Below are 23,959 nucleotides of genomic sequence, written 5' to 3'. Positions count from 1 at the left end.
TCACAGCAGTCATCCAGATACCTGTGTGAAACCTGGAAGCAGGATTCAAGCACAAAAGCTCTCTTTCTCTCTTCCAGCAACTGGTATTTAGAGCATAACTGTGGAGGCAGAGCTTAGCCATAATGGCTATTAGCTGCTGATAGCTTTCTCCTCCTTGAATTTGTCCAATCTCCTTTTTACTGAGCCATTCAGAGCAGAGTTATATCCAGACCTCTCCCCCTCCCTTACTTACAAATTAAGAAATGTACAGGCCATCTACAAGGAACACACAGACAATTAATACCTTTCCCAATTGTTTATCATAAAACATGCACAAAGCACCTTGGAACAGCACCATTATAGAATCACAAATGAACTTTCAAGATGTGCATTGCATCATTTTAATTACCAACCTGTCCTGCGTTTATTGATCTACTACTTTTCTATAATGTGACAGGTCATTACCAGAATGCTGTAAAATGACTAGTAACAGAGGAATAAAGTGGCGGTGCTATGTTCAAATGAGGCAAATTACTTACTCCCAACAGAAGCAATTTTGAAAGAGCTATTAAAAGAAATAATTAGGAAGAAGTGTCTATTCACAATGCCATATTTCAGAGTGTACTCTTGCTTTCCTTCGGTGTAATTTCCTGAGGAAGGTCTCTCGTCAATGCTGTTGACCTCCTCCTCTGCAGGAACACACCCTGAGGTTCACAATGCCTCTTAAGACAGATGGTTTGGAAAGGTGGCAAAAATATGCTTTGTGTGGAAGAAAGTGGATAGAGAGTTTTATTCCCTCTCTCCTAATTCTAGATCTCGTGGGCATCCAATGAAGTTGAGTCCTGTGTATTATTGTTACTATTATTTTGTTGCTGAAGGTTAAGAACAAGGCTACCAGCAATATATCACAGCTTCTATAGCCTACATATAGTAAAAAGGTAAAGGACCCCTGACAGTTAAGTCCAGTCGCAGACGACTCTGGGGTTGCAGCGCTCATCTCGCTTTATAGGCCGAGGGAGCTGACGTTTGTGCACAGACAGTTTTTCTGGGTCATGTGGCCAGCATGACTAAGCCGCTTCTGGCGCAATGAACACCGAAACCAGAGCAGCGCACAGAAACTCCGTTTACCTTCCCACCGGAGTGGTACCTATTTATCTACTTGTGCTTTTGAACTGCTAGGTTGGCAGGAGCTGGGAAAGATCAACAGGAGCTCACCCCGTTGTGGGGATTCAAACTGCCGACCTTCCAATCAGCAAGCCCAAGAAACTCAGTGGTTTAGACCACAGTGCCACCCACTTATATCACAGCTCCTATAGCCTACATATAGTAGGGATATTTAAAGTGAGAGTCGTCACAGCGATCCATAGTGAAAAGTAGAAGTCGGCAAATTTTGCTCTTAAAAATATGGCAACCCTATATAACCAGCCCTCAATAATTCAGTAAGAACTATGACATAGATGCTAGTGGCAGGGAGGAAATGGTCTGAATTTCCATGCTGGCTTGAATATGCAGCCCATGACTTGGCTGCTCATTTTGGGAGCTTTTTTAAAGGACCTTAATCAACTTGACCTTCAAAGAAAATTTCCCACAGCTCCACATATGATCAATAACACAGAGCTCTATCCAACATTCTCCATCCGCTAACACAAAGGTGCCTGTAAAAATAAATAAATAAATAAATAAGTGGCTTTCGCAGTAGCAGATGGGTGAGTTTTAATGTTGCACAACAACATAATCCAATGCAACTGTTGCACTCGCAGTTACCGGCATCCTGTTTATGCATCCTCTTGTGCACCAACATTCCACTAGTGCAAAACATTTCACCAGTGCAACGAGTCAACGAGTTACCATACTTTTCTGTGTATAAGACGAGGGTTTTTAAAATTAAATATTAATGTTAAAAATGGGGGGGGCATCTTATACACGGATAGTGCATAGTGGGGATGTGGGATTGGTTGCTGCCGCGAGCTAAGATTGTCTGAGGCTATTGGGCGTGGGATTGGTGGTTGTGGGAAGGGCTGGTGTTGATTGGCTGCCGCTGCTGCAATTGGGCATGGGATTGGTGGTCTCTGCCTGCGAGGGGACAAACGATGTGCGTGATTGGCAGCATAGGGCAGGTGGATGACCAAATTTTGGCAATACCCCCTAAAAAAAACTCAGCAACTCTGCCCCCCCAAAAGCTCAACATCTATGGGCAATCCTCTCCCAAAAGCTCAGCAACTCTGGGCAATCTCCCCCCATTTTCTTAATCTGGGGTCCCCAAAAATAGGGGGCATCTTATACATGGGGGCGTGTTATACACGAAAAAATATGGTACTTTCATGTAACACTGCATCACATACACCCCACGTAATTTTCCCACTTGTTTCCCCGGAACATTATGATTGTGGCAGGGACATCTCCAAAGCAGCGTCAGTGCTTTCCGCTTAATTAGGAGTTCGGAACATTTTCCCCAGCGAGTAAACAAAATTGGTCTCTTCTCTATGTAAGTGAGGATCATCGCATCAGGGCACAGCTTCATTATTTGACAGCTTCTGAAGCAGCAGATTAAAAGGAAGGAGGGAAGCAGGACTGTAATAATTGGTTCTCGGCAGAGCTCCCAGCACTGTATTGCTTTGCAAAAGGAGGCAAAATAATGAGTTTTCAATGGTGCTGAAGCCAAAGTTCTGGATAGGGGTGGGGAAGGAAATTCAGTTTGCATTTAAAAATGAAGCAACAATGTACACCTCCTGATACTATAGGGCAGGTGTCAGCAAACTTTTTCAGCCGTGGGCTGGTCCACTGTCCCTCAGACCATGTGGTGGGCCGGACTATATTTTGAGGGGGGAAATATGAACGAATTCCTATGCTCCACAAATAACCCAGAGATGCATTTTAAATAAAAGGACACATTCTACTCATGTAAAAACACTCTGATTCCCGGACCGTCCACAGGTCGGATTTAGAAGGCGATTGGGCCGGATCCAGCCCCCCGGCCTTAGGTTGCCTACCCCTGCTATAGGGGAACTGAAATACAGCCATGCTTTGGCATTCACATTTCTCGGCATTTTATAATGCAATTCTCCAGCCAAAATGCATATACCTCGTCTAGTGTCCGCTTTATCAAGCGCCTGTTCCATTGAACGTCTGCGGCAAACCTGGAAGTACCAGAATGAGTTACTTCCAGCTTCGCCACTTGCACATGCACAGAATTGCATGCACAGACATGGCACTTTGTCCAGCGTACTTTTCGGCCATCGACCGGGGCTCCGGAATGGATCCTGGTCGTAAAACGAGGTACTACTGTACTAGAGTAAGGTAACAACAACAACAACAACAATTTTATTATTTAAACCCACTCTGGGCAGCCTAAAATGTGCGTAGGCTAGGGAAAATAATACAATGCATCTCTGTAATCTGTTTTCACTAACATATGCATTTCTAGACACGCTTTACCCCAGTATACACAATTTTGTACACATTACCTGGCTGGAGAACTGCCCTGCAAAATTCAGAGAAGTGTGAGTTTTGAAAGGATAGTTGTATTTTGGTTCAAGTATCATTTCAGAGTGCACCAATTTGGTCGGTTTGCCTTTAGGTGCAAACTGGATGGGATGTCTTTCCAACTCCAAGTCCTCCCACAGTGCCGCAACCACAATGGTGTTACGTCAGGGTGTAGCATTGTTCCAAAGCAGAGTTTCCCAAACATGGGCCTCCAGCTGTTTTTAGACTACAGCTCCCATCATCCCTGACCATGGGTCCTGCTAGCTAGGGATGATGAGAGTTGTAGTCTAAGAACAGCTGGAGACCCAAGTTTGGGAAACCTTGTCCTAGAGGCATGGCTGGTGGGAAAAGGTCACGGCCCAAATGGAGATTGTCAAGAAGATGGACACATTCCTGAAGATAATTCTGGAACTCATAGTCTCAGGAAGAACTGCAAGAAAGGATGTGCTAATGAAGAGCTAGATCATGTGAGCCACTGCTTTTCCCATTTGCCCCAGTTGAGCCAATGGGGAGGCAGGGCAAGGTTGATGCTGGCAAAGGTCACAGCAGGTTCACCGAATACCCACAAGTATTTTGCACATGCTGTCATGGAGTGTACACACAATACTTATCGTTTGTTCACACTCACTTAGAGTACTTGCAAAGAAAAAAGCCCTACAGCGGTACCTTGGTTCTCAAAAGCCTTGGTATTCAAATAACTTAGAACCCAAACACTTCAAAGGTAAGTATTCTGGTTTGCAAACTTTTTCCGGGAGCCAAACATGCTCCGTTTTGAGTGCCACACTTCCATTTTGAGTGTCACGCTAAGGTCTGTCTGTTTTTGCTATTTGTTTTGCATTTTTGTTTTTGCGGCTCTTTTTGTTTTGTTTTTGTGACTGTGTGGAACCCAGTTCAGCTACTGATCGATTGTGTGACTGCAGTACATTGTTTACTGCCTTCTTTTTATGGATCAATGGTCTCGTTAGAGAGTAAAATTCATGCTAAGTTGCTGTTTTAGGGGTTGTTTTTAAAAGTCTGGAACGGATTCATCCATTTTGCATTACTTTCTATGGGAAAGCGCACTTGGTTTTGGAATGCTTTGGTTTTGGAACGGACTTCCTGAACGGATTAAGTTTGAGAACCAAGGTACCACTGTATTAGGAACAAGAACCGGGATATTTGTGCCTCCCTTAAATGCCAGCATTCAAGAAGGCAAAACAACAAACAGAAATGGAGGCAGATTTGCTCATCCCAATGAGAGCATCCTGATGCTGTTCGGTCACATAACCTGTGCTGTGAATTCGCACTCTGCAGCATCTATTGTTGGAGACAGTGAGGTTGAAGCTACCTCCCTAGACCCATAGATTCAGCTCAGGTGTCAATTCTTGCAAAGAGCTGCAACTCTCGGAAGACATTTTCACATATCTTCCTGCAAAAGATCCGCGAGGGACAGAGCATTCTGTCAGGCTACGGAACAACGTCCACCCACTGTATCCACTCCAGAGACCCTCTTGACATCTGGAGGAGAGCAGCGCTATGCAATCAAGCCAGCTGCGCAACATTTCAAGTCACACTGTTTTTCCATGGAAAAGGAGGGGAAACGAAAAGGATGGCTGCAGAAGATGAGTAAATGTGCAGAGGATGAGAAGAGTAAACTTATACATAGTGTCAAGCAATCACCAGAGAGGAAATACCACCCTGTCACCTGATAGTGATCAATGACTCCAACCTTTCCAGCTTTATTTGCCTTACAGTCAATCTGACATTTCCTCACGGACGCCTTTATTGGTTTCTTTCAATCTAGAAGACGGCCGTGGCTTCCAGCCTCAACTCCAATGAATCACAAGCAATTGTGTGGGAAGGGATTGTCTCCGCCAATCTCCTGGTCTGCTGTCAGATGCACCATCCCTTAAAATGCCCTGAATGGGATTACTGCACTGGTGATCAACTTCTGATCACGACAGGGTCAAGGTTCTTGTGCAAATTCACAAAGCTTGGAACAACTTTGGCTCAAAGTACCTTAAGGACTTCCTGCTTCCTTATACCCCACCTGAGGTCTTCTGGTGGGGCACTGGTGGTGGTCCCACGAATGGCACTGAGGCTGGCCTTTACCAGGGGCCAAGCCTTTAGTGTGGTAGCCCCTGTCCTGTGGAACTCCTTGACACTAGAGGTTTCCTCTGCTCATTTTTAAACATGTGAAACAGATGCTCTACCACTGAGCTATGGTCCTTTGCCTATGCAGCAGTCACAGTTACTTCACCCTGCTCCTTTTTAAACCTTTGATACAAATAACCTGGTGTCAGGGAGCTGACAAGCCAAGCAAGTCATTCGCAGATCAGAGAAAGACAGAGAAATACCGGTTAACTTACATTTAGTTTCTAGGTTAAGGAAGCAGAACACATGGAAACTTCAAAGGTTCTTCCTGTCTAAAAGAAGCAGTTGCCCAGACTGGCTTGTAGCTCCTCCTTCACTCCCTATCCTAGTATTAAGACATCCTTCTTGTGCTGGGCCCGGAGGTTAACCTGAGCTACGCGGTCCAGGTCCAGTCCCGAATCCAAGGATTCTGTGAGGAGTCAGTCCAACAGGGCCAAGGCAGGAAACCAGGCTAGGTCTGGCACAGGGTCTGAGGCAAGTTCCAGCAAGCAGCAATGTTGTTCCTGCAACCTGGGGCGGGGTCCGGCAGCCTTTTATCTCTGACGGGGTAGCAGCTGGTCCTGATCCCCCGGTGACTCACCTCCGTGTCTCACCCAAAGGTGAGCACTCCTCCTGCGAGTACTCAGGTCTCTCATTCTCTCAGACCTGAGTCTCTGCAGCTCGGGAGATGTCGGTGGGTTACTAGACCCAGGCACCACCTCAACCTCTCCTGACCCAACTGGTAGTGGAGCAGCTGTACACGATTGCCCAGCAGCGGGCAAAGAGGTAATCTCCGCATCTGGAGCCAGGGTAGTCTCAGGCCCCTGACTCAGCTCAGCTGGTGCTTGTTGCAGGGGAACCTGTGCAGACTGGGGCTCTTCGGAATCAGGCCCCAGACTCGGTTCAGATGCCGCCTGAGGCAGAGAATCCGGTGTGAACCGAGACTCCTCTGGTTCCGAGCCCGAGCCCGAGTCACAGGTCATCACACCTCTGTCTACGGTGAGCCTCAAGGACCCTCTCTGTTTCTACCTGGCTCTCTGTTCAAAAATATGCAACTTACAGCTTGTTCTGGGAGGGTGTCTTGCAAGCTATCAGCAGAGAAGCTGTCAGAGTTGCTCTGTGGTAGAAAGGACAAGTGTGATTCCTGTCTCTGCTGGGGCAGCTGCCTCTTTCCTCCTCTTCATCATCCTTCAAGCTCCCAGCCTCCAGTACTTCCCAGCTCTTTCCCTCCTCTCTCTCTCTCTCTGTGACCAGCTTCCTACCACCAGAATCCAGAATCAAAATCTTCTTCTATGCTTTCTCTGAGATGTTCTTGGTATAGCAACTTCCATCTCTCCTCCTCAGCCAGTCCCTGACATCTGGCAATCCTAGGTGGGTTGTACACATGGTCTGGATTTGGATAGTGGCTGCAATCTACACTATGCTGCTTGGGGAACACAAGTAGAGGGAAATGTTTCTTCAAGCTCTTCTCCCTCCTTCTGCCTTTTGAACCAGCAATCACAAGTATTCCAAACTTTTGTTCGGCAAGTTGCTTTAAAAAGCAAACAGCTCTCATTTGCTGCAATTCACTGCTGTGCATCAAAGAACGTCTGGATAACTGGGGGAGATTAGCATAAATATCCCATTCTCTCCCTGATTTTTGCTCCCTTGCTGCTGCAGGCACCTCCTGTATTATTCATAGTTCACCCTCCAGCCTTGAAGCAATTTACAGGCAAGGACAATGAAATTTTATGAATCGTGGAGCAGTTTGCCATTATTTGGTAGGTCATTATGCTGTGCCAGAGACACTATGCCTCTGGATCCTGGGATTCGCAAATGGGAAGAGCACTGATGCACTCAGGTCCTGTTTGTGGGCTTCCTATAGGCGGGTGGCACTGTGGGTTAAACCACAGAGCCCAGGACTTGCTGATCAGAAGGTCAAATCCCTGTGACGGGGTGAGCTCCCATTGCTCAGTCCCTGCTCCTGCCAACCTAGCAGCTCGAAAGCACGTCAAAGTGCAAGTAGATAAATAGGTACCGCTCCGGCGGGAAGGTAAACGGCATTTCCGTGCACTGCTCTGATTCACCAGAAGTGGCTTAGTCATGCTGGCCACATGACCCAGAAGCTGTACGCCGGCTCCCTCGGCCAATAAAGCGAGATGAGCGCCGCAACCCCAGAGTCGGCCATGACTGGACCTAATGATCAGCAGGGGTCCCTTTACCTTTATAGGCTTGGGCATAGGATGCTGAATGAGATGGACCTTTGGTCTAACCGAGCAGGACTCTTTTCTCCCTGTGTTTTCTCTCTCTCTAGACCATATTTCCAGGGTGGTTTGATGTTGCAGTCAACATCTGGTAGGGCATGTGGGAATGGAAAATATACTGTTTATGCAACCCCTTCAACAATTATATTTGGAAACACCTGATTTCTTTCAGTATTTGGCTCTTATTTTTTTCCTCTTCCCCACTAACACTGTGGACCCACTCGCAATGACCCACCTCCCCCCTAGGGAGCAAGGCCCGAGTCAAGAAGGGGAACAAACTGGGCAAGATGACATTCTGGGATTTAAAAAAATTGGCTACAACTTTATTGATTCCAGATGTAGGTTGGATATGGTTTAGGCATTGGGTGTATATCCCTCACAGCACTCCCCTGGTGGAGGGCTGTCGCATGACAGAGTCAAGCCCAGGATTAGCGGTTCACCCGCAAGCTGCAGGTCTACTCTCCCAAGTTGCTGAAGGAAGCTCTATGGCCCATCTGCCACACACCTTGGCTTTGAGATAGAAACCTCCTACTTCTCTGTTGTCCCCTTCTCCTTGTGCCCTCAATCTTTCCCAACATCAGGGTCTTTTCCAGGGAGTCTTCTCTTCTCATGAGGTGGCCAAAGTCTTGGAGCCTCAGCTTCAGGATCTGTCCTTCCAGTGAGCACTCAAGGCTGATTTCCTTAAGAATGGATAGGTTTGATCTTCTTGCAGTCCATGGGACTCTCAAGAGTCTCCTCCAGCACCATAATTCAAAGCACCAATTCTTTGGCAATCAGCCTTCTTTATGGTCCTACTAGACCCCTCTAACAGGGTATCCTGTTATTGCACAATTCTAAGATGGAGGCGATGCTCCACTTCAACCACCACATGTTGTTAGACAAGAAGGATTCCACCCAATGCCTTATCTGCCAAAGTTGTGCCTATTGCTATGGGGAAACAAAACCTCCAAACGGGGCCAATCTGTTTGGAGGAGAAATTCCTTCCTGGCTCTGAAAACGGCAACCATCATTGAACCACTTAAAAGCCAACGAGCACAGAGTGCTAGAAGTGTTGGAATTTTAGCCCGTTCAGAGGTATGTGCCTATCTGTTCAGGCACCGGCTGGATTCCTTTGACCTCCCTCCGGCGACTCCCGGGAGGAAAAACATACGAGGTCCGTTCCGGCGATTTTCCTCAGGCTGTGAGAAAAACACACCAACTGCTTCTCCTCCTCCCTGCTCCCTGCATATCCCCAGGGAGGGGAATCAGACACAGACAGAAATGTAACTACATGCTTTTATTCCTGTCTTTAGCAGTCATACAGTAAAAGATGTCTGCTCTCTTCAACAAACAGACACATACTTCCTGTTTGGCTTTCCAGCCACAAGCAGCAGACTGAGCTGCTAGAGCCTTTGCTTGCTGCTGCATTGCTGCTTTAGAATAACAAACTCCCCTTAAAGTATCAATGCGTGCTGCGAGCAAAGCGTCATCCAGAGAAGAAAACAAACAGTTGTTATACTTATAACACTCCCCTGTTGTTTCAGTTCCACCCTTGGAACTACCCGCCACTGGTTTTACCAATGTACCTCTCTGGTTGTGTGACTTCCAAGGAATGAGTGCTTCTGCATTACCTTGGTTAGCAACTCTCTGTTGTGTCTTTGTCTCTGACTCAGACACAGCTTCAATTTGACCTTGGTCGTTTACAACAGCAACAGCTAAGTTAGCAAACTCTTGTGAATACCTCTTGGGTGGTACACCCTTCGTTGCTCTCTCAGACCTACGTAAGAGGTGCTGCTCTTCTTTGCTTTCTGGTTCAACCTTTGGACTCTTTGGAGAACCAGTACCAATTGTAAACAGTGGTTCATCCTCCTCTTCTGAGGGTCTAGTCATTATGTGAGATTTCCTCTCAGTGACTGTGACAACTGAGCTGTCTGAGCTATCGCTGTCATCATCAGTACTACTGAACTCAATAAAATCAACATCATCATCATCATCAGAATTATCATCATCTCCTGTGGGAAATGTGTGAACAATCACTCTCTCCTGTTCAGGAGCACTCTCTAGAAATTTTGTGAGAATCACCTTTCCAGATTCAGACAAAATTACTCTGTAGAGACCCTTTTCATAACCCACAAAAATGCCTCTGGCATTCTTTACTCCACCTGGAGCTTCTGTTCTCACATGAGACCCAAAAACCTTGAAATGGGCAACAGAAGGTTTTCTGTGGAACAGTTTCTCAAAAGGAAAACTTCACAACTCTTTTGAAAACTTTCTCAACCACGTATAACAAAATGACATTAGCGACTCAGCCCAGTACTCATGTGGCAAATGTGAACTAAGCAATTGCGCTTCCATTCCCTTTTGCAATTCTTTGTTCACTCTAACACAAACACATCTGTTCCAAGCTTCTTCGGAACTAGCAAGTTTGTGTCTTATCCCTTTCTTCTTCAGGAACCTCTGGAACTCCTGTAAAAGAAAAATTGGCTTCTCATCTGTGCAAAGACAATCTATGTCAGCATCATGCATATTTTTAACCTTATCACAAAACTCTTTAAACCTTTCTAAGGCTTCTTGCGGTCTCTCCAAAAGATAAATCCAGACAAAACCTGTAAAAGAATCAACACATATTAGGTAATACTTTGCATTGCCTCTAGATGGTGCTAAAGGACCAATCACATCAGCATACAACCGCTGAAATGCCCTGTTGACCCTCGAGGTCACCTTCTTGGTGTTCTCCTTGGCTACACCTGCAAAAGAAATCATGTTAGAATCACAAGAATTACATTCCATGTAATCACTTTGATCAAATGTCAACAAATACAGTCCATCTTTCTCTTTGGCAGAAAGATACAACTCTCCATCTTTGTAGATCTCGCAGTGTTGATCATCATAGGACAGTTTTAGTCCCTTCTTAGCAATCTGCGAAACGCTGAGCAGATTGTACTTCAACTCTGGAACCAAATATACATTGTTTATAGTCAAGTTCAGACTTTCAAGATACACAGTCCCAATTCCGGTGGCTTCCAGCTCTTGACCGTTGGCCTGTTGTACAGCGAAGCTTTGCTTCTTAAACTTCAAAAATAGTCCTCTGTGTCGACACATATGCTGCGTACATCCGGTGTCTAGGACAAAGAAATTTCCCACTTCTGGTGTGGCTTTTAGGGAGATCAAAGCCTTTGCAGTCTTTGCCTTTGGCTTGGTGTGACCTTTGTCTGACGCCCCAGACTTTGTGGAGCTTCCCTTGGCTCCTTTGTTCTGACGTGGCTTCTTGCAGTACCGCTGAAGATGCCCAGTCTGTCCACAATTGTAGCATCGGACAACATTCAAAGCTACAGCGTTTTCTCCAGTAGCTTTAGCAGTGGGGGTGTCAGAACTCCGTTCTTGTCTCCCCCTGTCCTTGACTTCCAGGGCGGCAAGTCTGTCATGTTCATTCAGAACGACGGCAAAGACCCTGTCCGACGTTAGATCAGCTGCTGGGAGAGACCCCAGCTGACTGGCAACTGTTTTGTAAGTCCGATTCAGGCTGTTGATCACCATGAAGCAAAACACTTCCTCATCCAGACGGAAATTGCGTTCCACCATCTGCTGACGCAGAAATTTCATTTCCGTCAGGTGCGCTTGAACATCTCCATCAGGCGCAAGCCTCAGGTTGGTCAGCTTCTCAAAATACAGCAACGCTGAAGAACCTGCATCTCTCTGATGTGTCCTTCTCAGCGTGTCCCAAACATCTTTCGCGTGCTGTAAATGCTGTATGTGAATAAGCTAAGAGTCTGACACGCACAGAATTATAGCTGTTCTGGCCTTCACATCCTGTGACTCCCAAGCACGTGTTGGTGCTGCAGGGATGGGGTTCTCAATCACCCCAAACAGTCTCTGATTCTGCAGCAAGGCCTTCATCTTAATAGACCAAGATGCATAATTGTCACTGGTCAGGAGGCTTGGAGAAGGCAGGCCTCCCCCCTTCTTGGCATCCATTTTGAGTCCTTGCATTGACTCTCAAACACAAGCCTCTAAAATCCAATAGCTGGCTTGTTTACACTCTGTGCACCTGGCAGCTATAACACTGGCCACTTTGGAAAGTCCCTTTCCAACAGTTCCTTTGGGCCTAAGTCAAAACAAAACCTTGTTTTTGCCTCTCCGAGGCAAAGCCTGACTTCCAGCCCTCTCGTGAAACTGGCCTTCGTTGCTAAGCAACAGCATTCCTTTTCCTTGGACAGGATTAACCACAGGAATGTTTGGAATGCAGAGCTCTTGTCTCGGAGCTGTTTTTCCCAAACGTTGCTCCCTCGAAGCAGAGAATGAATCAATCTGCTTTCACACTTCTAAGCCCGAAAATCGCATACCTGGGCTCCGTGGCTTGGCTCAGCTTCGTCTTCCCGTCTGGTCAGCTTCTGGCTGCAGAGGGATTAGCCTCTCACCTCAGGCTTCCATGGAGGCCACTTCTTGATGCAGAGGTCGATGAAAACAGCAACCGGCGTCTGCTACCACTGTTGGAATTTTAGCCCGTTCAGAGGTATGTGCCTATCTGTTCAGGCACTGGCTGAATTCCTTTGACCTCCCTCCGGCGACTCCCGGCAGGAAAAACATACGAGGTCCGTTCCGGCGATTTTCCTCAGGCTGTGAGAAAAACACACCAACTGCTTCTCCTCCTCCCTGCTCCCTGCATATCCCCAGGGAGGGGAATCAGACACAGACAGAAATGTAACTACATGCTTTTATTCCTGTCTTTAGCAGCCATACAGTAAAAGATGTCTGCTCTCTTCAACAAACAGACACATACTTCCTGTTTGGCTTTCCAGCCACAAGCAGCAGACTGAGCTGCTAGAGCCTTTGCTTGCTGCTGCATTGCTGCTTTAGAATAACAAGAAGGGGGGCGGGGGAAAGTTAGCATACATAAAGCCACAGTGTAATTGAATGGGAGCTGGTGTAGGTAGGGTTGTTCTCCGGCCGACAGTGGCCCCTGGGGTCGGCTGCAGCCAGCCTTTAGTACCTCCTCAAGCCCCTCCCTCCTGGCCCAGCTGTATTGGCCAGGATTCAAATGAACCCCACAGTAGGCAGAGCCGTCTTTCCTACTGGGCTTACTGGCCTGTTGTGCCAGGGCACCAGCCTCTCAGGGGCGCCCCAGCGAGTGGGGGAGCTGTGTGGCTTTGCTGGTGGGCTCCCCTTTCCCTCCTGCACATCCGCCACCTGTGCCCCGTCAACCATATGGCTGGCGGGCGTGCAGCTTGCCTCCTAAGCCTCCGCAGGAGGAGAACTATCCCCATAGGAGCTTAGGATGGAAGCTGCGCCCCGCCAACTATATGGCTGGCTTCCGTTCCAAGCCCCCGCTGGAAGATAATGATCCAGACAGAGGTTTGGGAAAAGGTCAACAACTCTGGGAAACGGGGGGTGGGGGCGGGGCATCGGAGGGAATCTTTGCACCATGACTCCGGATATGCTTAAGATGGCACTGACAACAGGCCAGCTAGGCCTGGCATTGCTCCAGGGCGGGCGCGCAGGGGGCAGGGAAGCCTGGCATGACAGGCTGCAACAGCCGCCCACCCTGTGACCAATATTTTTCATTGTTTCATGCCGTTATGTAATGAAGTCTCTCTAATGAGATTTTACTTCTGAGCAGGCATGAGAAGGCTTTGCATTTAGTGGCACCAGGGAGAATATTGGGCTATTAGTTTCTGAGCCAGAAATCTTCATCTCTTCTTGGCTGATGGACCTCACCTCCCTGGGCGTACCTGAGGAGGACTAAGGAACCCACAATCTACTCTGGAGTTTTGGAGGAACAAAATTGATCAATTCCTACCAAACCTAAAAGTTTTTAAAGCTGAACTTTTTGGTTCTGATCAAAGAAAGAGTTAAAAGCCTTTCATATCTACACACACACATCCCTGGAATTCAAATCATTCTAATTCAGAATGTGGTCTATGTATAATTGCACATATAATGCATGTGTCTAAGCTCTTAACTCAGTAGAGTTGATGGCAGTTAATAACCTTGTTAGACACATTATTTTAAATTCTACCTCACTGTTTGTTTTTGTGACATTATTGCATTGCTTTCAGGGGGGGGGGTATATAATTTAAAGCGTATATAATTCTTACAGAAAGGATGGGGCCCTTTCATCCCCCATGAAAGCTATATAATAAAGTAACTAAAACAAACAATTCTTTATCATGTCTTGCACCCAAACTTAGACTTGGGACATAGGATGGTGGCTTTTAGCATCTAGCTGTGGTTCCTGCACTGCACGAGGTAGGACTAGATGACAATTCTATGATTCTATGATCAGCTTGTGTTAATGCTGATACAGGAAAGGGAATTCATAGGGTTAGTATTAGAGGCTTAAATATATATATTGTGGAAATAGAGATATCACAATGTCAGATGACTCTTCCTTCTCAGCCATTTGCAGTAATAATTAGGAATGAAAGCTAGACATCAAACTAGACATTAGCCCCTTTCAGTTTGCTGGGATTTTTTGTGCTAGTTTGATGCCTGTCTCAAACAATAACAATAGTACTTCCTTTTGCAATCATTTTAAAGTTCAGCCTTACTTCCATTCTCCTACAGTGACAATTCCCCCAAAGTTTCCAAGGGCAGGCCCAATGTATAGGACATTTTAGAAGCCCAGATTAAGCGTTATGAGATTAGGGGCATTGCAGTATTCTGGTCCCTCTTTTCCTGAAAGGGGTGCAAATGATAAATCAGTATGCTGAAGAAGCTGAAGTAAAGCAGGCCTGTGTATGTTAAGATGGCGTAAATTTACACCAGGGTCAAATACCGTTCAGCAGTCAGCTGCTGTTCGGCCTAAGCCTAGCAGAAGGAAAACAAGCCTTTGAAACAGTCTTCTCTGTCAGGTTTCCAGGTCATGAGACTGAGCTAAATGGGATTAGAATCCAGCCTAAGTCCTCCATCTCTGATGCCATGTCCCCAGAATGACTCTTTTTGGGGATTTACGCCAGTCTAGTCTCAGTTGGCACACGGGTGGCGCTGTGGTCTAAACCACTGAGCCTCTTGGGCTTGCTGATCAGAAGGTTGGCGGTTCGAATCCCTGTGACAGGGTGAGCTGTCGTTCCTCGGTCCCAGCTCCTGCCAACCTAGCAGTTCGAAAACACACCAAAAAGTGCAAGTAGATAAATAGGTACCACTCCGGTGGGAAGGTAAATGACGTTTCCATGCGCTGCTCTGGTTTTGGTGTTCCATTGCACCAGAAGCAGCTTAGTCGTGCTGGCCACATGACCCAGAAAACTGTCTGTGGACAAACGTCAGCTCCCTCGGCCTATAAAGCAAGATGAGCGCTGCAACCCCAGAGTCGTCTGCAACTGGACTTAACTGTCAGGGGTCCTTTACCTTTACCTTTTTTTAGCCTCAAAGCCAGAATGTTCAAATTATGCCAGCATATATTTGGCTAAACTGCAGTTGAGGGTTTAATGTCTGCTGAGCTGGGCACCAGCCATCTGAGCCAGAGATATGCTGCATCCTAAATTGTTCTTCCTTAGAAATCTAGTCATAGGCCTGTCCCCCCAAATAATATTTATTTATTGGTAAATCACTGCCATCATCATCTTCCACCTGTGGAAAGTGACTTGCCAATGTAACCTTTCCTTTTCTGTTAACCATTCAGAATGGTATGCAAAACAGTCTGACTCACTTTGCCACCTTCAGAAGCTGCGGGGATAAATCAAACTCACAAATGCAAACTCTGTGGGCCTATTTGACTGAAATTGCAATCCTGCTAAGATAAATGGCCAAGTCAGCTTCATCTCTCTTGAAGTGCAAGTGCCTAGCCTATACTTTGTGGGGATAAAAATGCTCAAATGCCCCTCCTAAGATTCCCCTTTGTCATTTGAAAAGGGGAAGGAAGGACCACATAAAGCCATTTCCTCTTTTTTTTTTTTTTTTTAAGCCTCTGCATGAATTAGAAGTATCCTGATGGGCAGTAAGCCAGAAAAGCAGAAAGCACACACTCAAAATTAAAATGAAATAATAAAACCTGTGTCCGGCATGTCACTTTGCAAGAGCTAGGGAAATTGGACTGGTACAGCCTTCTGCTCCTGACATTTAATTATTCTGCACAGCGAGAAGTCAGGAGCGCTGAACAAAGAACCTTTGACGCCTTGTCAAAAACAGCAGCGTGCCAAGCTCCCTTGTGCAGAATCAAAGCAGGGGAAGCAAGAAGGAGGAGGGTTGATTGAAACCTGTCTCCATTCGCAAATGAAGACAGCAGCGAGGACTTTCTCCTTCTCAGATATCAAGCTGGTCAAATCACTAGAGACATTTGTACCAGCATCCGGGAATCAGCTGGACGGCTGGGAGAGAAAACTTCAGAGAACATTTATCAGTGGCGAAAGAGTGCCATCTGTTTTGTGCAGTGTGAAAGGGCACTTCCTCTCAAATGTGGAAGAGATTGTGCAGCGAAGAGAAGCAAGTTCCACTTGAGACAAGTCTTTGGGGCTACACACTTACTCCTGCATTGCATGAAGCTGAGCTAAATGACTCAGGATCCTTTCCAACGCTATGTGGAAGTTGATGTTTCTATGATTTACACAGGGCATTTCCTTGGTCTCTCAGCCCATGTCCCATACTTACTTACTTTCTGTGTTGTTTGTATGGAATGTTTTTTAATGCCCCCCCCTTATGTAGTTTGGTTTTTATTATTATTATTTTGCGTGCATGCGCATGTTTTTAACCATCAACATCGGGTTCTTCTGAGATCTCTGTATTTCCCTCTCTGGCAGGTATGGAAACTTGAATAAAATATTGAGGGGGAGGGGTAAGCCCTGCCCTACATAATCAATCACATGACATGGTCCACACACACTATTTGAATGGCAACTTGGGTGGGCGCTCCCTCTCAAATATTTTATGGGGAGGGGGAGATGGGACCTCGGACCCTTGGCTCCTATGCTGTCTGGTATCCTACCTGGGCGCCATTGCTTGGTTCTGCTGTTACATTTTTAACCCAACCTCCCATTCCCATCAGCTTCTGCAGCCCAGCTGCGGCTGAAATTCCAGCCGTGGGCGTTCCAGAAACTGGTGGCTGGTTGTTGTCAGAAGGGGCTGGTGTGTGTGTGTGTGTGTGTGTGTGTGTGTGTTGGGGCAGTCCGGACCCCTACCAGCAAATTTGGAGCTAGGGGTACCAACTTAAACAAAATCCTTATGTAGTTTGTTAAGGATTCTGGAACTTGTAGGTACCCTTAAAAAAATCCAAAACTTCATTTCCCAGGATTATTTAGGGGAAGCCATGACTTTAAAAGTGGTATAAGTAGGCTTTAAATGTAGAGATGGATGAGATGAGTGTGGGGTGTGAAACACAGAGCAGTCAAATACAACATTCCCAGAGTGGACATGTTTAGACATGAAGAGGGACATTTGTCCAGCCAGTAGATAAACTTCCTGTTTCCTCCTATGCTGGGACAAACTTTTTCTACATGGGACCAGAGGTTGGCGTGACTTTACCTGTGCAGGTAACAAAAGCACAGGAGTGGCCATCACATCTCTCTCTTCTCCATTTCGCTTTTGTTGAAGAAGCATCAGCCTGAGATGCTCTCTTGGCTTCCAGCCAAGAAAGGACAAAGTAACTATCTCTTTATGGGATAGATTCTAGGTGTATATATTTTGTAACTTAAGTCTGCCTTCAGGGATCCTTTTTGTGAACTGAATGAAACTGTGAGTAAACTATTTTATACTTTTGAAGGAATGGGTTTCCAAAACCCAAAACTGACTGTGCAGGCAGTTTTTAAACTGCACCAAAATCCCCATTTCTCCTTAGCTAAAATGCATACTTTAGCCGTTGAGCAAATGCAAAACAAGAACACAGCTCTCTCCCTTATCAGTTTGATGGCAAGACTGGCCTTGACTTTACCAGTAGAACAGACACAGACATATCCTATGTCCTGACCACAAATGACGCAGAGACCCAAGTCTGGGACTAACGCCAGAGCATGTTCTCGGAAGTAGTGACCTCCTGCGTCCCAGATAAGAGTAAGAAGAGGAAGATCCTTTTATGGTCAGAAGTACAGGAAGGAAGATCCTTTTATGGTTGAGAGTACCAGAGCAGGAACATATGTGATGTCAACCTGTGTACGTAGGCCGACGTGGTTGGGCTCCTAGGGGAGGAGTGAGAGGGTGCCTGGAGGATATATAAACTGCATGAAACCTGTCATTTCTTTGTACTTGCTGTGGACTCACCACGCAAGTGCCTTCTGCTATCCGGAGAGCAGAATAAACTCTTTCTTTGAACCAACCTCGGTGTCATTTTGACTTCCTCCCTCCTGTCCCGGAGCAACGCTGACCCAATCGGTGAATTCCAATAAGGCTACACTTTTATACAAGACTGTGTTGTGTCTATCTTTTTAGGTGGGAATAAAAGGGGAATTACCTTTTGTTAACACAAGTTGGGAAGGATATAATTAAACAATATATCCTCTCCTGCCTCCCTGAGCATTCCCACAATGAGAACAATTTGGCGCTCAAAATTCTACAGGGGAATTTGGAGAAGGAGAATGTCTGAAATGTTCCAACTGTGTCATTGTTCCTTACCTGGCCAGGGGATGTTCTTCATCGTGGTAAGCCTTAGGCTCTTCCTACACAGTATGAGGCAGATCATCCATGCTGCCCAATAATAATGTCAAAAAGATGCTCTGATCGGAAATAGATGGCCTAAATATGAATCTAAGCATCAGCCAAAGCACACGTCTAAGACAAAGTGCCCGCAGAATGTTCTACAGATAAATTGAAGCTTCTTCAAGCACATTACCCTCAACTGACCCAAAACACAACAGAGGGTGTTAAAATAAACAGCTTTGTGATGCAGAATGAGTAATGCATCTGAGGCTTCCCACACACCATAGATTTAAAGCACAGTTAAAGTACACCCCTCCAAAGGACCTGTAGTTTGTTAGGGGGGCTCTGTGAGGAATAAGCTACATTTCCCATTATTCTTTCTTTTTTAAAAAAGAGAGGATGGGAATGCACTTCAGAATTTTAGGTGGTAATAATGGAAAATATGTTGCAGGCAATCGTATGGCAAGACGAGCAGTTTAGGATTATTTGTTTGATTGTTTATTAAATATCTATACCGACCTTCATCCGAGGATCACCGGGTGACTTACAATATATAAACTTACAATATAATGGATGCTGCAGGTTCTCTGGCTCAACCAACTGATTCCCAGCTCAGACATGCTCAGCTGGCGTTAAGTCCTCAACGCCAATGCAGCTGAATATGCCAGGGTAAATTTCTCATCCCAGCTCAGTTGGGCTCAGTTGAATATGGCTGTAACTCCCCCAAAAGGAGTGTTCTGGGGAAGTGGAAAGGGAGGGAGCAGAGAGGGGGAACTTAGGCTGGATCCTGATCCCATTCAGCTTGGTTGTATGGCTTTGCAAGCCCATGTTTGTTTGTTTGTTTGTTGTTTTAAAAATACGTATAAAATTTTGTATGCATCATACGGAGAAGTGTGCAATCTGAGGGTGGTGTCCAGTGCTCGCCCTACTCAGCGCAGACCCAATGGAATTAATGAATATGATTAAATTCGGTCAATTAATTTCGTTGGGTCTATTTTGAGTAGAACTTAGTTGGCGACGACCCCAAGTGTTCATTGATTTCCAACCCACATATAAGGCAGGGAACTGAGAATTTGGACAGCTCGCTTTAAATCATGGGTGGCATGGACTTCTCTTCCACCTTGACTCTCTCTGCATTGTTATCTCCAAAGTCAGCAAACTGCATTTAGCACCACTTTTTCCTAAGCTCATAAAATGGGGGAAGAAAAGCAGCAATAAACATTAACCAAGCAAGCTATCTACTGTTGATAAACAAGCTCATTATCTCAATTATCTCTGTAATCGACACTGTCTCAGCAAGCTGAAAAGCAAAACAGATCATCGCTGGAGCGCCGTGCACTTGAAAGGAAATCAAACGAATAAGCAATGGAAACTAGGGGAAATCAAAATTGATCTGGCGTAGCCGACCTGTTCGTCAGCTATGTTTGAAGCAACAGGAAGACCAAGCAAGTTGCAGGACCTCTGCGTGAAGAAGGCACAGAAATGCTACGACGAAGACAAGATGGAACCACGCAACACCTACTTTGCCTCTGTTTTCACACACAAGGAAAGCAGTGCCCAATCTGGTGATAACAGACTACAGCAGGGGCTGCCAAAGTTTCTGTGACTTACTTGGCCCAGTTCATGGTCCCGCAGACACCGCAATGGGCCGGCGTGTGCGCGCATGCATGCGCAAACACTATTTCTGGTCTCCTTCTGGTGTGGAGCTTCCTGCAGCCAATGGGAAGCCGGCCAGTGTCACGGAAGGTGGTCCCTGCTCTGCTCTGCACCAGTTTAACGTGGCACATGGGAGCCGACCAAGGAGGTGGCGGGGGTCCCCAAGCAGGCACCGAGGGTCCATGGGCCGGTTAAACAACCCCCATGGGCCGCTTGTGGTCCATGGGCCTTAGGTTGCAGACCGCTTGACTAAAGGATGCAAGGAGGGAGCTGCAGCCAAGACACAAAAAGAGGCCATAAGGGAACACCTAACTGGGAGTTGAACCTCTGGATCCCCTCCAATTCTACAATTCTGGTATTCCACATTCATATTTGAAGGAAATTTTCCACCCAGTAATGCTGTCACTGTTCAAAATAGCACCACTGTTCTGATGATACGGGAAGAGTATTTTGCTTCACAAAACACTGCCTTTTCCCTTGCTAGTCAGTACTAAAGGCAAGGTAAGTAAAACAAATGCATGCTCTGTTTCTTCTACTAGCCTTTTGGGATTTGAGCAACCAGCATCTCAGATCTGCTTCTCTGTAGACGGTTTCAGTGCAGCCAGTGTGGTATAGTGGTTAAGAGCGGTGGACTCGTAATCTGGTGAACTGGGTTTGCTTCCCCGCTCCTCCACATGCAGCTTCTGGGTGACCTTGGGCTAGTCACACTTCTCTGAAGTCTCTCAGCCTCACTCACCTCACAGAGTGTTTGTAGTGGAGGAGGAAGGGAAAGGAAAATGTTAGCTGCTTTGAGACTCTTTGGGTGGTGATAAAGCGGGATATCAAATCCAAACTACTCCTCCTCCTCCTCCTCCTCCTCCTCCTCCTCTTCTTCTTCTTCTTCTTCTTCTTGGTTAAGGTGTGAGCACTTTGTATAACAGACGGGATCGACAACACCATCCCAACAGAGTAGAAGTTTAAGAAGCATGACTGTGAATATATTAATACCCCTGTTGTTTCCCCAAATAACATTTGGCATCACCGGTCCTTTTTTGACAAAATGGTTACAAGGGAAGGATTTTGTAAACAGTTTTCTGCCTTAGAAGGCCAGTTTCCTCTTCCGTAACGTCAATGTTGCCCGTATAGAATTCAGCAGAGAAGAGAGGGTTGTGGGCAAGTCTAGAAGCAGTTGGCTCTGCCTCTACCTGCAGATATTCTCCTTGCTTTCTGCACTTCCATTCCCAGTGGGCAAAAGTCACGACAGATTTTATCGGTGGGAGTAGGGATAAAATAAACTCACCTCTCTCTTATCAGCCTGGTGATCCTGCCTAAGGCCCATCTCCATCCCTTAAAACTGTGCATCTAATATCACCACAAACAATAACCATGCCCTACCTCAGAAGCAACAGGTTTGCAGTAACCGGCTCCAAACACCAGGTTTTCCAGTGACATCCCCGTCAGATCTGGTCCTGTTTCCAGGCTGTTTTTACCAAGCCACGAGCCCTTCCCTGGACGGGCAAAGCTAAACAAAGAAGCAAAAATGGAATACCTGTGTCTATATGGAACAACAATATTACACATTTCAAAGTTTTCTCACCTATCCTTTCCTCTCTGCACTAAAAATACATTTTAAAAACTATCCCTGTGTTGCTATTTTAAAACGACAGTTCTTGGAGAGTTGGGAGACATAGCAAAGGTTCATCTCGGTCTGTGGTGCTCTGGAAAGCCTTCAGGCTTTTTCAAAGCTTGTTAAAAATTCTCCGCTAACCGGATCAGTAGCAGCAAACAAGTTTTCCAGGAATAGGTAAGCTTTTCTTCTCTCTTTGTCATCAACAGCATATGGCAATTGTTAAGCATTTTAAAGGAGTTCAGAAAGAAGCAAAGAGATTACTGTTCTCCCTCTTTGCTCAGGGTAAGACAACAGACAGTGGTTACAAATTAGGGGGGGAGGAGGCTAGATTTAGATTAAATATTAAGAACAACAAGTCTGTGTGTGAGCAGGCAAGAGACAACAAGGAAACGTTAGATCACAGGCAGGCAGATTTGAGGCTTGCAGGATCCGCTTTAATTTTATTTATTTTTTACCAGCCCTACCAATAGACAGGGTGAGGCTGCTGCCTCAGGCAGTGTGTGCTGAGGATAGGGACCAGCATCCAGGAGTGTGTTACATGGTCCCTAAGCTAGCCTGCTCCTCTTTGTGGAGGATGATTCTTACATGATTAGTGTGGAAGTAGGAGTTAGCCCTGTCAAGGTTCTGTGCATGGAAGGGAGGGGACACCATGTTCACCTTCGCCTTAGTCTACAAAATGTCTTGAGCTGGACCTCAGAAGAACCTCCCATGTGCACTGACCTGGACCCTGCAGTCATCATCTAAGGTCCTTCTTTGTGGGTCTCCTCCATGAGAGGTCCATAGGGTGGCAAAATGCTTGGTAAAGCCACATCCAACAACTAGACTTAAATAAGATGGGGTTGCTATATGTCTGGAATTTCCTGGACATGCCCAGGATATAACCAGGGAAAATAGTGTCCAGGATTTTGAGGTTGATTTTTTTTTTTTTTTGTATAATATTTATTAGCAGTTTTTATTTTAATTACAATACCAATAAACAATATAATATGACACATCTCTTAACATAGTTTTCTTAACTTCTTTGGACTCCCTCACATCTCCCGCTCCTACGTTCCTAACTAAAAAAGTTTTATCCAGCAAATTTATCCCCTTATTTCTATTCTTATTATCTAATTTTCCAATATTATATCTCTTATTTTAGATATCCTTTATTCAAATCTTAAGATTTAAATATAACCTAAAAATTCTCCAAAAGTCTGTCTTTTCTTAAATTTAACTTATCTTTATATTTCACTTCATCTAGCTTAATGGTGCCCGGTTGTTTATATTCTAGCATTCTTCTTAACATTCATATAATTTACAATATTTTTGTAGATAAATCTTGAATTTCTTCCAGTCTTCTTCCACCGTCTCTTCTCCCAGGTCTCGGATTCTGCCAGTCATCTCAGCCAATTCCATATAGTCTATCAGTTGCATCTGCCATTCTTCCAGTGTGGGTAAATCTTGGGTTTTCCAATGCTTAGCGACAAGTATCCTTGCTGCTGCTGTTGCATACATAAAAAATGTTCGGTCCTTCTTTAGCACCTTCTGGCCGACAATACCCAGAAGAAAGGCCTCTGGTTTCTTAGGGAAGGTATACTTAAATACCTTTTTCAGCTCATTATATATCATTTCCCAGAAAGCCTTCACTCTAGGGCAGGTCCACCAGAGGTGAAAGAATTTTCCTTCATTTTCTTTACATTTCCAGCATTTGTTATCAGACAAGTGGTATATTTTTGCAAGTTTGACTGGGGTCATATACCATCTATATATCATTTTCATAACATTTTCTTTCAGAGCATTACATGCAGTAAAATTCAGCCCAGTAACCCACAACCTCTCCCAGTCCTCAAACATGATGTTATATCCAATGTCCTGTGCCCACTTTATCATAGCCGATTTGACCGTTTCATCTTGTGTATTCCATTTTAGCAGCAAGTTATACATTCTTGAAAGTACCTTAGTCTTAGGCTCTAATAATTCTGTTTCTAACTTCGATTTTTCCACCTGGAATCCTAGCTTTTTGTCAAGTTTAAAAACTTCTTTAATCTGAGCGTAGTGCAACCAATCTCGCACTTTATCTTTCATTTTCTCCTGACTCTGCAATTTCCAGTTATCTCCATCTTTTTCTAATATTTCCCAATACTTCGGCCATTTGGCCTCCATATTGAGTCTTTTCCGGGCCTTAGCTTCCAATGGTGAAAGCCACCTTGGAGTTTCAATCTTGTCCAACTTTCTAGGTCTCTCTTAATTTCTAACCAGCATTTCTCATAGTTGTCCTTAAATAGACTCAATTTTTTTGCTGTTATGTTTACCCCTAGGTATTTTACTTTTTTAACCACGTTTAAGTCTGTCTCTT

General features: G+C 45.5%; 1 protein-coding gene and 1 long non-coding RNA gene across 4 annotated transcripts in view; one reads left to right on the top strand and one right to left on the bottom strand.

Annotated features, from left to right (window-relative positions):
* The window catches only part of LOC310849327, a 344,819-nt gene that overhangs the window by 148,475 nt on the left and 172,385 nt on the right, over positions 1-23,959 (top strand). The gene's annotated exons all lie outside the window — the stretch shown is intronic.
* Positions 1-23,959, bottom strand: part of FAM135B (family with sequence similarity 135 member B) — a 164,205-nt gene that overhangs the window by 34,059 nt on the left and 106,187 nt on the right. For all 3 annotated transcript variants that reach the window (XM_083748984.1, XM_083748985.1, XM_083748986.1), the window contains one exon: positions 21,387-21,513. In XM_083748984.1, coding sequence (XP_083605110.1) covers positions 21,387-21,513 — 127 coding nt within the window. The remainder of the gene's footprint in view (positions 1-21,386; positions 21,514-23,959) is intronic.

Source organism: Podarcis gaigeae, assembly GCF_964106915.1.
Source record: "Podarcis gaigeae genome assembly, chromosome: 7".
Taxonomy (NCBI): Eukaryota; Metazoa; Chordata; class Lepidosauria; order Squamata; family Lacertidae; genus Podarcis; species Podarcis gaigeae.
Note: the sequence above shows the minus strand (reverse complement) of the source record. Positions and strands in the feature narration are given on the sequence as shown.